Source organism: Psammomys obesus, unplaced genomic scaffold (assembly GCF_907164565.1).
Source record: "Psammomys obesus unplaced genomic scaffold, mPsaObe1.curated_primary_1811, whole genome shotgun sequence".
In the NCBI taxonomy this organism is placed as follows: Eukaryota; Metazoa; Chordata; class Mammalia; order Rodentia; family Muridae; genus Psammomys; species Psammomys obesus.
In genome coordinates, this window is record NW_026592510.1 from 4,529,623 (window position 1) to 4,541,600 (window position 11,978).

The window sequence follows — 11,978 nt, forward strand, 5'->3', positions numbered from 1 at the left end:
AAGAAAGAAAGAAAGAAAGAAAGAAAGAAAGAAAGAAAGAAAGAAAGTCAAATTCTAGACACTTCAAGATCTGTATGTTGCTGTATAGGCGAAACCTTTACTTCAGCCAAGGGCTTATTTTACCAGCTCCAGTTTTAAAAAGGTATTGATTTGTGTCACACACCTGCTCTTGAAGTCCAGGGAAATCAAAGCCTGAAGAGGCAACCAGGACCAAATGGAGACAATGCACTAAGCTTCTAGGGGCAAGCCACCGTTGCGAGGGTGAACCATGACCTTTGGCATTGACTGAAACAAGAGTGAGGCTGACTTCCCATGACAAAGACGTTACCTGCTTTATATGAAGAATGTTCTGTATTGAAGACCCAGTGGGTGCGTGGGACATGTACACATCCAATCGACTCTAGGAATTTAAAAACAGTCACTAAGGACAGGCGCTACTTCCCTCAGCAACAGAGAACACGCAAGAATTTATAACAAACAACGGTGCCTTGAAAAAGACGGCAAAACCGTCGCCATAGCTATACGTCTATGTGAAACATCTGGATATGAACAGACCTACGGTGAATCGGGAATGGGTTTACTGAGAGAGAAAAAAACAAACAAACAAACAAACAAACCCTACACTCAGTCTGAATTTTGGTGTGGGGCAAAACAACCAGGGGGAGGGCTATGTGCAAACACAGGACTTGTATATACAAGTACAAGGATGGTATGTGCCAAGCAAGCACATAGGTTACAGATAGATTACAGATCCTGAATTTCAGGTCCATATGTTGTTAGTTATCATCTTTATGACTTTGCTCAAATTATTTAACAGCTTGAGTTTTACTTTTATTTTTTAAATCTACAAAATAAATATAGTAACCTAGTAGACGTGGCAGAGCACATCTTTAATCCTAGCACTAGGTGGTAAGGATAGGGAGCAGAGGCTGGGGGATTACCATGAGTCCAAAGCCAATCTAGGCTACAGTGTGAGGCAGTGTCTCAGAAAACCATAACAACAAAGAAATTAACGCACTAAAAATCATGCTTCCAACCTGTTATGTTCTTGTGGAGAGATAAAATAGTGCAAGAATAAAGTAGGAAATCAGTTCCTTCCAAAGGACACTTACATATTCATGGAGATCATAGACGTGAAAATAATAGGGGTCAAATAATACCTGTGCTTGTACTTTTAGATCTTAATGACTCAATTAAACTATTAAACATCATAACTTCTGAGCAAGCACTACTTGATCAGTAGTTTCTCGTGGGTGTAGCCTCTGAAAGCATAGGATGAGAGGGGATGGTGACTAGCTCTTTTGGAAATGGCTTCATTTTAAGTGTCTTTTATTCCTTCTGTTTAGTGACCGCCACGTTCTCATGAGGGATAGCTACGTAACCATTCAGCTCTTCAAATGGAGATTCCTTCTCCTTCTTGAAACCAGTTGCTAATAAAACAGAACCTAAACCAGAACCCCTGTCTTCCTAAGATGGGGACTTCATTTCCTTCCATTCTGTACTAGACTTTCCACAGTAAGCAGTGGGTTTTATTCAAATTCAAATTCACACATTAATGACTGCTCATATGCTGTAAATATACTGCTTACTCAAACGTATCCTTTCTTATAATTTTGTTTTTAAATAAATGAACCAAAATGTAGTAAACTGAAATTTCCATAAGTTGTAGCTACTTGCAAACATGTGAGAATCTAGTTAACAGTCATTAGGAAGTGTTCAGTCTCCTAAAGCTGACCAAGGATGGAACCTTTCCTTCCCCAGATCTGATGCTCATGATCTGTTGAGAAACCTAATCCTTCACACATACTTGATATGTATGTATGTATGGGCTTGCAACACCCACGCGTTTTTCTAGTATAATAGATAAACATAAATCATTGGAAAGGTGGAATTTCTTCAAGCATCAAATGGCTGTATAGTCATTACACATACCATATTCATATTTTTTTGGTTGAATCCAGCCCACAGGGACATAAATTCACTACATATTGGTCGGAGTATCTTTTTGTTGCAGACTGTGATGTGAGACATCTTTGCTTTCTTATCTTCTAATAAGAAACCTTTGGTCCCAAATACATGCTGTGAAAAAAAAAATAACTTTTAAAGATGGCTCCTTAAGTACATTGATATTTCCTTCATTATAAGAATGAACCAATTTGGGAATCTATTTTACTTGCATTTATTTTCCTTAGTTGAGGAGGTTGCTTAGCAGAAGTGGTAGGTATCAATTTCCAAATATAGAAGGTCATACATTATAGTACAGAGTCTGTGAATACAAGTTCACTTCTCCCGATTACAGGGAGAGCTCCACTATGGAGAAGCAATCTTTCTAATCAGTGATTACCAAGTTCTCACTCAGTGGCAAGAAACATGAAGGAGGTTTTTACTTTAAAACGAAATACTACACTGAAAGGAAGGAAACGTGGGCTTCCCCCAAAATTTTTCATGTACATATTGGCTGTGTATTACTGTCCTAAACTAACCACTCTTCATGATGAAAAGTAGAGAATGAAATACCAAAGAGAACTTAACACTGGGTATCAAATACATGATGATGCTACAAGGACATCATGTTAAAATGTCTAGGGCTTGGGAATATAAGCTTGGGCAGATCTCCAGTGGAGTCCAGAAACTGCAAAGAAAAACAGTGGTGAGGGAATCAGAGAATTAGGTCTTAAAGAGGCAGGATACCTCTGACAATTGGAAATGCACACAATGATAAGACACAAGCATTATCAGGCTCACATATGATGTATGGAAGAAGACCAATGCATTTTACAAAACTGATGTATTTATAGATGGATGTATATATTCCAAATTTTAAAAAAAATTAATTTACTCAGATGAGTGTGGTGGTACAGGAGTTAGAAGTAGGAGGATTGTTTAAGCCCAGTGACTATGGTACTTATTTAGTGGGGGTCTCAAATACCAACAGGAAGAAAAAAAGAAAGAAAGAAAGAAAGGAAGGAAGGAAGGAAATAAGAAAAGAGGAAGGAAAGAAGGAAGGGAGGAAGGAAGCAATGAAGATGGACAGACAAGGAACAAATTAATTCAACCAACCCTGCCTAGATATAGATAGTGATCAAAACTAACCAGTGACAACACATTTTGAAACAGATAGTTGTTACATTACCTCTGTTCAGAGTAAACAAGACAATGAAACTACTGTGTAACCTATTTGGCCTTAAAAAATATCTTCCTTGTATAGTTCAGTAATACTTCTTTCTTTGTAGCCCAATTAACATTTCCTTTCATAGCTACAATTTTATCCCAAAGCAGGGCATTGTCTTCTTTTTATAAGAATTATTATGGCTTTCTAATTGGCTTTCTGGCTTTCACAAAAATTCATTCCATTATTCCAAACTCAAAAGACAGTAACAACAAAATATTAATACTATGCTTTAAGATATGCTATTTGTGGCCATGGCAAAGAGAAAATGAAACCAACAGAAGATAAACCTAAACAACTCTTGGGTGAATAGAATTCCAAAGTCACAATTGTTAATTGAACAATTATTTTACTAATTAAAAATTACCAATAACTATTTAAATGAATACTTGAACTATAAGGTATTAAGGTACTGGAATAAAGCTAGGTGCTTTAATAGATTAGAGTAAGCTCTCATATGGAAAATGTAAATTTAGTGAAGGTTTTTTAATGTCAAACCAAGACATTCAAAATCATATGCAATTTGAAGAATGTCTTCATGATTAGACATTATGAACTCATTGATCTGCCCAGCAAAACAGACCATTAAAATGTGTAAATAGACAATAAACTGGTTTAGAACTCAGCTCAGCTGAAAGTCTATGCATGCCTCTGTGTAAATGACTCAATTTAGTAAATTGTATACGGTACCTAAAGATGCTCTGACACAGATAGAAACATAGGCACATATGCACATTCAAGTATACCCTCATGGACTCTGATTTCGATGGCTTTTGTCTAAAGATCATATTTCCATTTTATACAGATCAAAAAATAATAATAAGGATCTATAATACAAGATGAGATCCTGAGATAAAATTTGGCAAAACGAGGAGCCTACCTTGATTATGGAATTTGGAAGTAGAAAAAAACTGGTAAAAATGCTTGTGGGATATTTGAATGAGATCACAGGACCCAAGGCAAAATTCATTTTGATTCTTTGGGCCAGTTCAGGCATGGTGGAAAAGGCTATAAACCCTGGGAGAATAGGAGACAAGACAATCTTGTGAAAATTTGATATACTATGCAAAATTTCAGCCAGTGGGAGTGAGTGGGTTTCTGCATTGTGCTTTGTCTTCCTACTGCAGTGATCTTGGGGATAAATTGGAAAGACTCTCTGACTCTCTGCCAAGATAATCTGACTTAGGTTCTAGCTCGTCACAAACCCATTAACTCTCCCTCATACTGTTGCTAGACACCCTAACTCATTTAGGGGAAGTGGCAGTGGCTGGAGGGTGAGGGATGACTTGTAAAGCAGTTACCGTCTGGGGAACTCTTCCTGAGCACGTAAGTCTAATGGCCAGTAAGAACTCTAAGATGTGTTTGGCGAGTCACAGAGCTTCTAGAAGTAAAGTCAGTTCACTGGACAAAAACAAAACAGTTCTCTCTGCAGCTGTCTGCTATAGAGTAAGGTTTCATTGTCATCGTCCTTGGTGACTTCTTGGATATTCAGATGCCCAACATTATTTTCAGAATCCCAAAGTGAAAATGTTTCCCTTGGATCCACGGTGATTAAGGCTTAGGCGTCTCCATTTGCTCTGCTGTTTTGTTTTTTGCTTTTGTTTTTCCAGCAATGACAGGGTGCCCATTTATATCCTTGTGAAGATAAGGGTAGGGGTCAGTATGGCACCTGAGGAAGATACCTAGATAGGGGGTGTCTAGGTAGTTTACTTTCCCAAGATGCATTGTTGGGTCTCTGCTGGAGATATACTCACAAACACAGAAATACTGAAATGTTAACATTGTTCGGGTCATGGAAATTTGCTGAGCAACTGACTCTGCCAGGTAGACAGCTCGCCTTCGGAGGATGTTTGGAAATGTGTGGATGTGAATTCTTTGGATGTCACACTGACAATGCACTTCATGGATGTTTACATGCTGGAGTCAGAGTTAATACACAACCTCCAAACAATGGATCCTTCCCCCATCTAAAAAGGTTTCTGCACCAAATGCAAGGAGTCTTCAGTGAAACACGCTCATGCACAAATGTAACAGGGCACGATGGTCTCATCTTTCTTTGGAGGCCAGTAAGAATGTTAACCCTGTTTCCCAGATGCAGGTCAAGTCGCCCCGCCACCCCCACCCCTTATACTGCCTCTCCAGTGCCTATACATCTCATTGGCACAGTCCAACCAATGTGCTTTGAATCTATGTCCTGCATCAGTTGGGTTGTTTGGGAGATGGAGGGAGGAAAAGTACTGAGCACAGATCCCTGAACATACAAATCAGGAAGTATTAGATATGATATAATTATGATGTGATTGTCTGGCTTCTTTTGGGTTCTCTTATTGGTAGGTTGATAATCTTTTGATCTGCATTCTCTTCTGTTCACCTCCTCTCTCAGGCCTGTAAAATGCCTATCAGCATAAAGAACAGATCACCATCTCTTTTTGGTGATTGGCAGTAATGACAGTAATGGAAATACTTATGCAATATGGAACTATTACAAGATTTATTATTTCTTGTAGTTTTATTAAACCTCAAGTGTCACAGCTTCCCATGAATGAGTCTCCTAAAACTGGTAACCGATGTGGAAGATCAGTAACAAATTCAAATTTCTACCAGTATCATTTTCTTTAAACTTTTATTTGGAACAAGAGTGTTAATTTCTTTTCAAAATGTCTGGGCAAGGCTGGGGATGCATGTGTAGTCGAGTGGTAGAGTCCTTGGCTGGAAGAGCTGAGGTCCTGAGTTCTAGGCCCAGTGTTGCAGATAAAAAAAAAAAATAACCAAATATCTAGGAAATCATAACATCTACCTTTAAAAATAGATAAGTTAAAATATTTTAATTTTTATTCATCTTGTAGCTGTTTTGTAAATATTAAATCATATAAATAAATAAGGCTGGTTGATTTATTAGAGCAAACATTTGTGTTTCAACCAACAAACAAATGTGATCAAGTAGTTTCCATTTGCTCAAATATCAATTAGGCCCTCCCTTTTAATTTATTTAAATTGCATCTACGTTGTGAGGCAAGTATGACGGGTAGAAAATCTACTCTTTTTTCCAATTTGTCCCGTTTCATTAGGCTTTGCTCTCTCTCAGGTTAAAAGGGGCATTTGGTACCTTCATCTTTAGAATTATCTCACTGAACTTTGGACATGAACCATTTGTGCAAATGTATGTCACCATGACATGTATGTGGCTATGGCCCGAAATGAGAGAAGGGTTGGATGGCCCTTCATACTCAGCCTCTGGGCTACAGGTTCACAGATATACAGGATAGGAAGGTTGTCTTAGCACTGATAGCACAGAGAATGAGGAGCATCATAAATAGCAAGCAATTACTTCGTTCCAATTCAAAGCTGTGATAACATAGCCCTTGTAAACATACCTATTGTAGTGCCTAGTGAGTGTCCGATGAAGTACAGTTTCTCCTGACCTGTTTTATTTACAATGAAATCTATTATCCCCGGGAGGTCATATCTGGCCATTTCATCAAAGCTGTAAAATGAAACAACATATAAATACATACAATTATAGTTTTAAAACTCAGGCACTTGCTTAGTTGTTTTTCACATAGAAACTCTGTACCACCTATTTATGTACACTTACCGTGTGCATATCCTTATGTACCCAGTTAAGTTAGACAATTGCAACTTTTTATGAATTTATTCTGTTTACTTTCTGACAGCAAGAATAGCTGCAGGGCTAATATATACTCTTTCAATTTCTGCCTCCTCACTCTCTGTACTCCTCTTTTATGCTTTGGATTTCTTCATGGCATTGATGACTCTTTTTCAGTACCCATCGCTGTTATCATTTACGATTCTATCACTTGCTAACTGAGTAACAATAGAAAAGCTATTTAAATGTAATGACTGCAAGTAGGTCCACTTGGGAAGTGAACAGGATGTCCCTGGTGTATAGAGCTGCAATGAGGCTTGGACTGTATGGAAGATGGAGAATTGCTTAATTTGATGTTCTCATTGTTAGTGCATAATATATGTAGCACATATTTTATATATTATATATCATATATAACATACCCATATATAATATATTATACATAATATATTAGTGTATATATATATATATATATATATATATATATATATATATTCAGTATCCTATAATACCAATGCCAAAAATCCTCCATTCATCTAGCACCCAAACAGGAGAACAAAAAGGACTATATTTTACTCAGTAGGATCAAGTACCCCATGAGCTTGTAAAATGCACACGTGAGGGGAAATTGGTACAGCCAACTGTGAGAGAATTATAGCGGCACCTCACATGGAAACAGCCTTAAGCTTCCTACCGAAGATTAGAGATACAAAATGTTTCTCTAGTCTTGCTCCTTCTACACAGCTGTAACCCTAACAATCTACCCCTTTCCTTTTCTCTTCCAACCCTATCCAGGGAATGATGACAATTAATTGGTATAAAGATGATGTGCTCTCTATTCTAACAGAGGGTGCGCGTCAACTTGGTGCTTTGGTCCTTGGGAAGAGAAGTCTATGAGAGACAAACCTGTCCGTTAGTGTCAGCAGAAAGAAGTTTTACTAAAATCAATTGTCAAAACACCAAAAAGTTCTTAACTGTTCATTAACACTTTAAAACATCATATTGAAGTTTTTCTTAAAATGACATGCTAAATAATCTTTCTCTCTTCCCTTCTCTCAGTCTTTTCTTTTATCTTTTTATTATTTATTTGTTATTTGAGGTACAGTCGTGTTTAAACAAGGATCTAACTATGGCTACCCTGAAATTCACAATATAACCCAGGCTAGCCTTTAACTCATGGAAATCCTCCTGCCTCCCCAGTACTGACATTAAAAGTGTGAATGCCTGGCAATATACTGTAATATGATCTCAGTTACAGTTTCCTTAGATAAATATAACATAACATACACATCGTTTTTGCAAAATGTATTGCCCATGAGAAAAGATTTGCCAAAAAAAAAACAACAACAAAAACCAACCAAACAAAAACAAACCAGTAGAATTCATTTTTCTCTTTGCTTTTTCCTGTTGGATATATTAGAAGCCACAGGGTGTTATGACCCAAATATTATGCCTTAGCCACAAATTTATATTTAAAGAAATCTCCTCCGATTTCCCAGAGATTTTACTTAGATATGGTTTACCTAAAGGCCCAGAATTTCTCTTCATTTGCTGAGAGAGTTTTGTGTCTTCTTGACCAAGTGTTCCCCCGACTGTTTCCCATCCACACATCATAACCTGCGTCGGCTAGAAGGAAGCCAAGGCTTCCATTGGCAAAATTCTGAAGCCAGTAAGTATTGTCTGCAAACAAGGCATGCTGCATGTACACAACTGGCCGGGGACCTGGACAAGGGGGGTGTGAAGAGAGAAGGCAGGAGAAATTATAAATTATAGCCCAGGACATTACACACACACAAACACACACACACACACAGCATTACTTTTCTCTCTTGTCGCCTCTGGAACATATGTCATCACGGTGTTGAGCTACCTGGTGTAGACACATCAGTTTCTTGACTTAGCATGGTTTAAAAGTACCTTCTATTTTTTAGGAACATTCTGCAGATGTGCAAACCAAACTTTGGATAATTAAATAGCTTTTCTAAATGGCCTCCTTGGTAACAAGTTTCCAAGTAGAAACGTCAAACTGATGGAGTCTCATGTCGAAGCACACACTTGTGTTGGCTCTGTTCCGTGCGTGCGTTTATAGTCATTCCTTCTTCATGGTTTGGCTTGCAAGTTTTTAACCATACCATGGTAAAAATCAGTATACGTTCAATATAAACCATACTTCAATTGTGACTGTAGATTTTTCTTGGGCTAGCAGGAGCAATATTGTATACTTTCTAGATGATACATAGGGCAGACTTGAGCTTTACCTCCTAGACAGCCATCAGGATCAGGAGTGCAAAGTACTACAGTGCATTCTATTTTTGAACTATACTTAGTTAATTTAGGCGTATTAAACAATTTTTCCTCAGGGTATTTCTTAATTTACATTGGATTTATTAATGCATAATCCCATTCTATATTGATTAGCACCTTCATGCATGTCTTTATTATTATTATTATTATTATTATTATTATTATTATTTTGCACTTTATTCACTTTGTATCCCCCCATAAGCCCCTCCCTTCTCCCCTCCTGATCTTTCATGCATGTCTTAGAAGTGGCTTACAAAGATGCAACATTTTTGATGGTTAATAGAGCTTTGTATCAGTTTGGGGGAGGAAGAGGAGGTACATGTAAACAGGAACAGGTTACTTCCTTGACAAACTTTCACACTGTTTCCAGCTTTTGCTCACTGGGAAGCTGTAAACTATGAAAGCAGAATAAACACACCATCCTTCTGTGTGGTTCCCCAGATTATGAGAGAGTGAATGTTCAGTGAAGTGAGAGGAATTGGGGTTGCTGATTAAAGCAAAACAAAACAACGACACCAACAACTGGCACCGTAATTTAATGACTAAAAATACAGGCCCTGGAGTCAGGCTGCCCAATTTTAATTTCTGCTTTTGTCACTTATTATTTACTTTGTGCCTGTTTCATAAGCTGCCTGGACTCATCATCTTGAAATGGAGGTGCTTAGTGTTGCTGGGAGCTTTTTAAAGTGATAAAAATATTCAGAACAACACAGCTAGCAAGTGCTTTTGATCTTTGCAAAATTTTCTCTCCTTAAATTTATTCCTATAAATAAAATTCTTCTCTCCATTACTTTTTCTCTCGCAGGTTTGTTGCCTGATTTAATAAAGATAAAACAAAAAATAAAACAACATCTAAGATTTTCTCCTAATTTGAAATGAAGGTGACGGTACATTATTTTTAGTATAACCACCTCTTAGAATGGATCTTCCATTAAAATGTGTTCTTGTGTACATGACAGTTAGCTCTAACTTGGAGAGCTTTATTTTCTATGGGAGACTTGCCCGTATACCACTCTGAGTTTTCACTTGAGAACCCCTGAATCATGCGTTGCTGTTAGAGAGGCAGAATATATAACAACATGGCGGCTGCATTGCCACAGAGGGTGGGTGGTGGGAAAGAGGCTGCAGGCACAGGATAAGCAGGTGCCAATGAAAAGTTTTTCCCTGATATTTTGCAAATCATTTCTTTCTGCTTATTTTAGCCTCTGAACACACTAGGTGCAGTAGTTTCTATGCTTTTACATGTTTAATTCTTTATTCTAGAATCTGGACCTTCCAGTTCACAAGCTGTGCCTTTGATCATGGCTGCCTGAATGTTCTTTTGAATTCTTAGAGAAATTTTCAAAACCCTGTGGTAAGAGAAGAGACCCGTTGATTCTAGGGAGATGAGAGGAGGCACCTTTGGGTATCCTGCTGAAGTCAACTTTATTCGCCCTTGCAATCTTTCTTCTAATAGTGCAAAAACCGGCTTTCCCGAGAAGCCAGCAATGAGTTAAGGAAAGTCGGTTTCATCTTGGAATTTACACCTAAGGAGCAGGCATGATTTCCCTCAGAAAGTTTTTGTCTTGCCCTTTGAGTCTTTAGATAATTAGAAGGAAAAGAAAGAGCTTGCTTGTTAGCCGTTAAAAGACCGTGGCAGTAACTCTGACTTTTTAGGACAACTTTCTCTCTTCCAATGAACAATTAGCATTAAATTTCAGTCACGCATCTTTCCCCCTAGGAGACACATCTCCTCTACCTGTCTGCCCGGTCTGTGCTCTCCCGTGGGGAATCCTGTTGATGGCGAGAATGTACCCATCTGCAGTGGTAACTTCATACTCCTCACTGGGGTAGCCGTTGTAGATGATGAGCTCACTCTGCAGTGGACAGAGTTATTCCTCCTCTCAGATGACACCACAAAGAACCAGACAAAGGGACTATCAAGTTAATGGGGGTAGATTTTATGAAATCTATAGCCATAGGTACTTGTAAAATTAAATTTATTACATATAGCCATCATAAAAAATAAACAAAATGCTACTTAATATTTAGCATTGATTTTCTTGACAAGGTTGTATTTCCTTGTTACATGTCTTTTGACTCTCCTCTAGGCTTTAGAGATGGTAAACTTCCATGCCTGTCATGATTTATCCAAGTGGCTTTGAAAGTATGAATTTAAAGGGGGCGTTGGTGTATATAAAAGACGGAACATGTTCTGTCTTTTATAGTATTCAGTCAAAGGAGACAATTTACCAGCCACACTTTTAAAAATGTTGCAAACTGTTTCTCTCATCTAAGATTTTTGCTATAGCAGGGCTGGCCCTTCACAATCCACCACCCACTAACCCATTTTAGGAGAAGTAGTTTGGACTGTACCAAGACTTACAGCATTCATCCACACTTCAGGATTCACTTTAGTTTCCGAATCTAAGACTCCAACAGCACTCAAAGTTCCACATATGAAGCAAGCCGCTGTTAAAAATAGCCACATCATAGGAACGCCTGCCATAAAACATTTAATGTTCATGGGTTAATCTTATCCATCTGTGTTGACGACTAAAATGAAAATAGCACCCTGCTGAAATTTCAGTGACATCTAGAACGCTGGTGTTTTATGGAAGAAACAAATACAGTGAAAGTTACTTCGAGTGTTAGTCATCTAATGGCATGATCTTAACCCAATAGGCGGCCTTCCAAATTGTATTTTAATTAAGAGTTTTTAATGACCCCGTCTTTCTTCAGCTGTAAGTTCAAAAGACAAGTTTTAACATCGCGGCAAATTAAACACTGCAGTCGTCTATATCCAGGTCTTTCATCCCAGAAAGCAAACAGGAACAGTGAACAAATGGAGTTTCCACTGAGTCATCAGATTTGCAGTAAGTTTCTAGAGAGGCGACGCTTTCCCATGCACTCTCCCCC

General features: G+C 38.0%; 1 protein-coding gene across 1 annotated transcript in view; it reads right to left on the minus strand.

The window, feature by feature from the left end:
- The window catches only part of Lipn (lipase family member N), a 15,153-nt gene extending 3,600 nt beyond the window's left edge, over positions 1 to 11,553 (minus strand). The window contains exons 1-7 of the mRNA XM_055614163.1: positions 11,446 to 11,553; positions 10,819 to 10,936; positions 8,300 to 8,498; positions 6,544 to 6,653; positions 4,050 to 4,186; positions 1,933 to 2,079; positions 329 to 400 (exon numbers count right to left, since the gene is read on the minus strand). Coding sequence (XP_055470138.1) covers positions 329 to 400; positions 1,933 to 2,079; positions 4,050 to 4,186; positions 6,544 to 6,653; positions 8,300 to 8,498; positions 10,819 to 10,936; positions 11,446 to 11,553 — 891 coding nt within the window. The remainder of the gene's footprint in view (positions 1 to 328; positions 401 to 1,932; positions 2,080 to 4,049; positions 4,187 to 6,543; positions 6,654 to 8,299; positions 8,499 to 10,818; positions 10,937 to 11,445) is intronic.
- Positions 11,554 to 11,978: the final 425 nt, after the last annotated feature.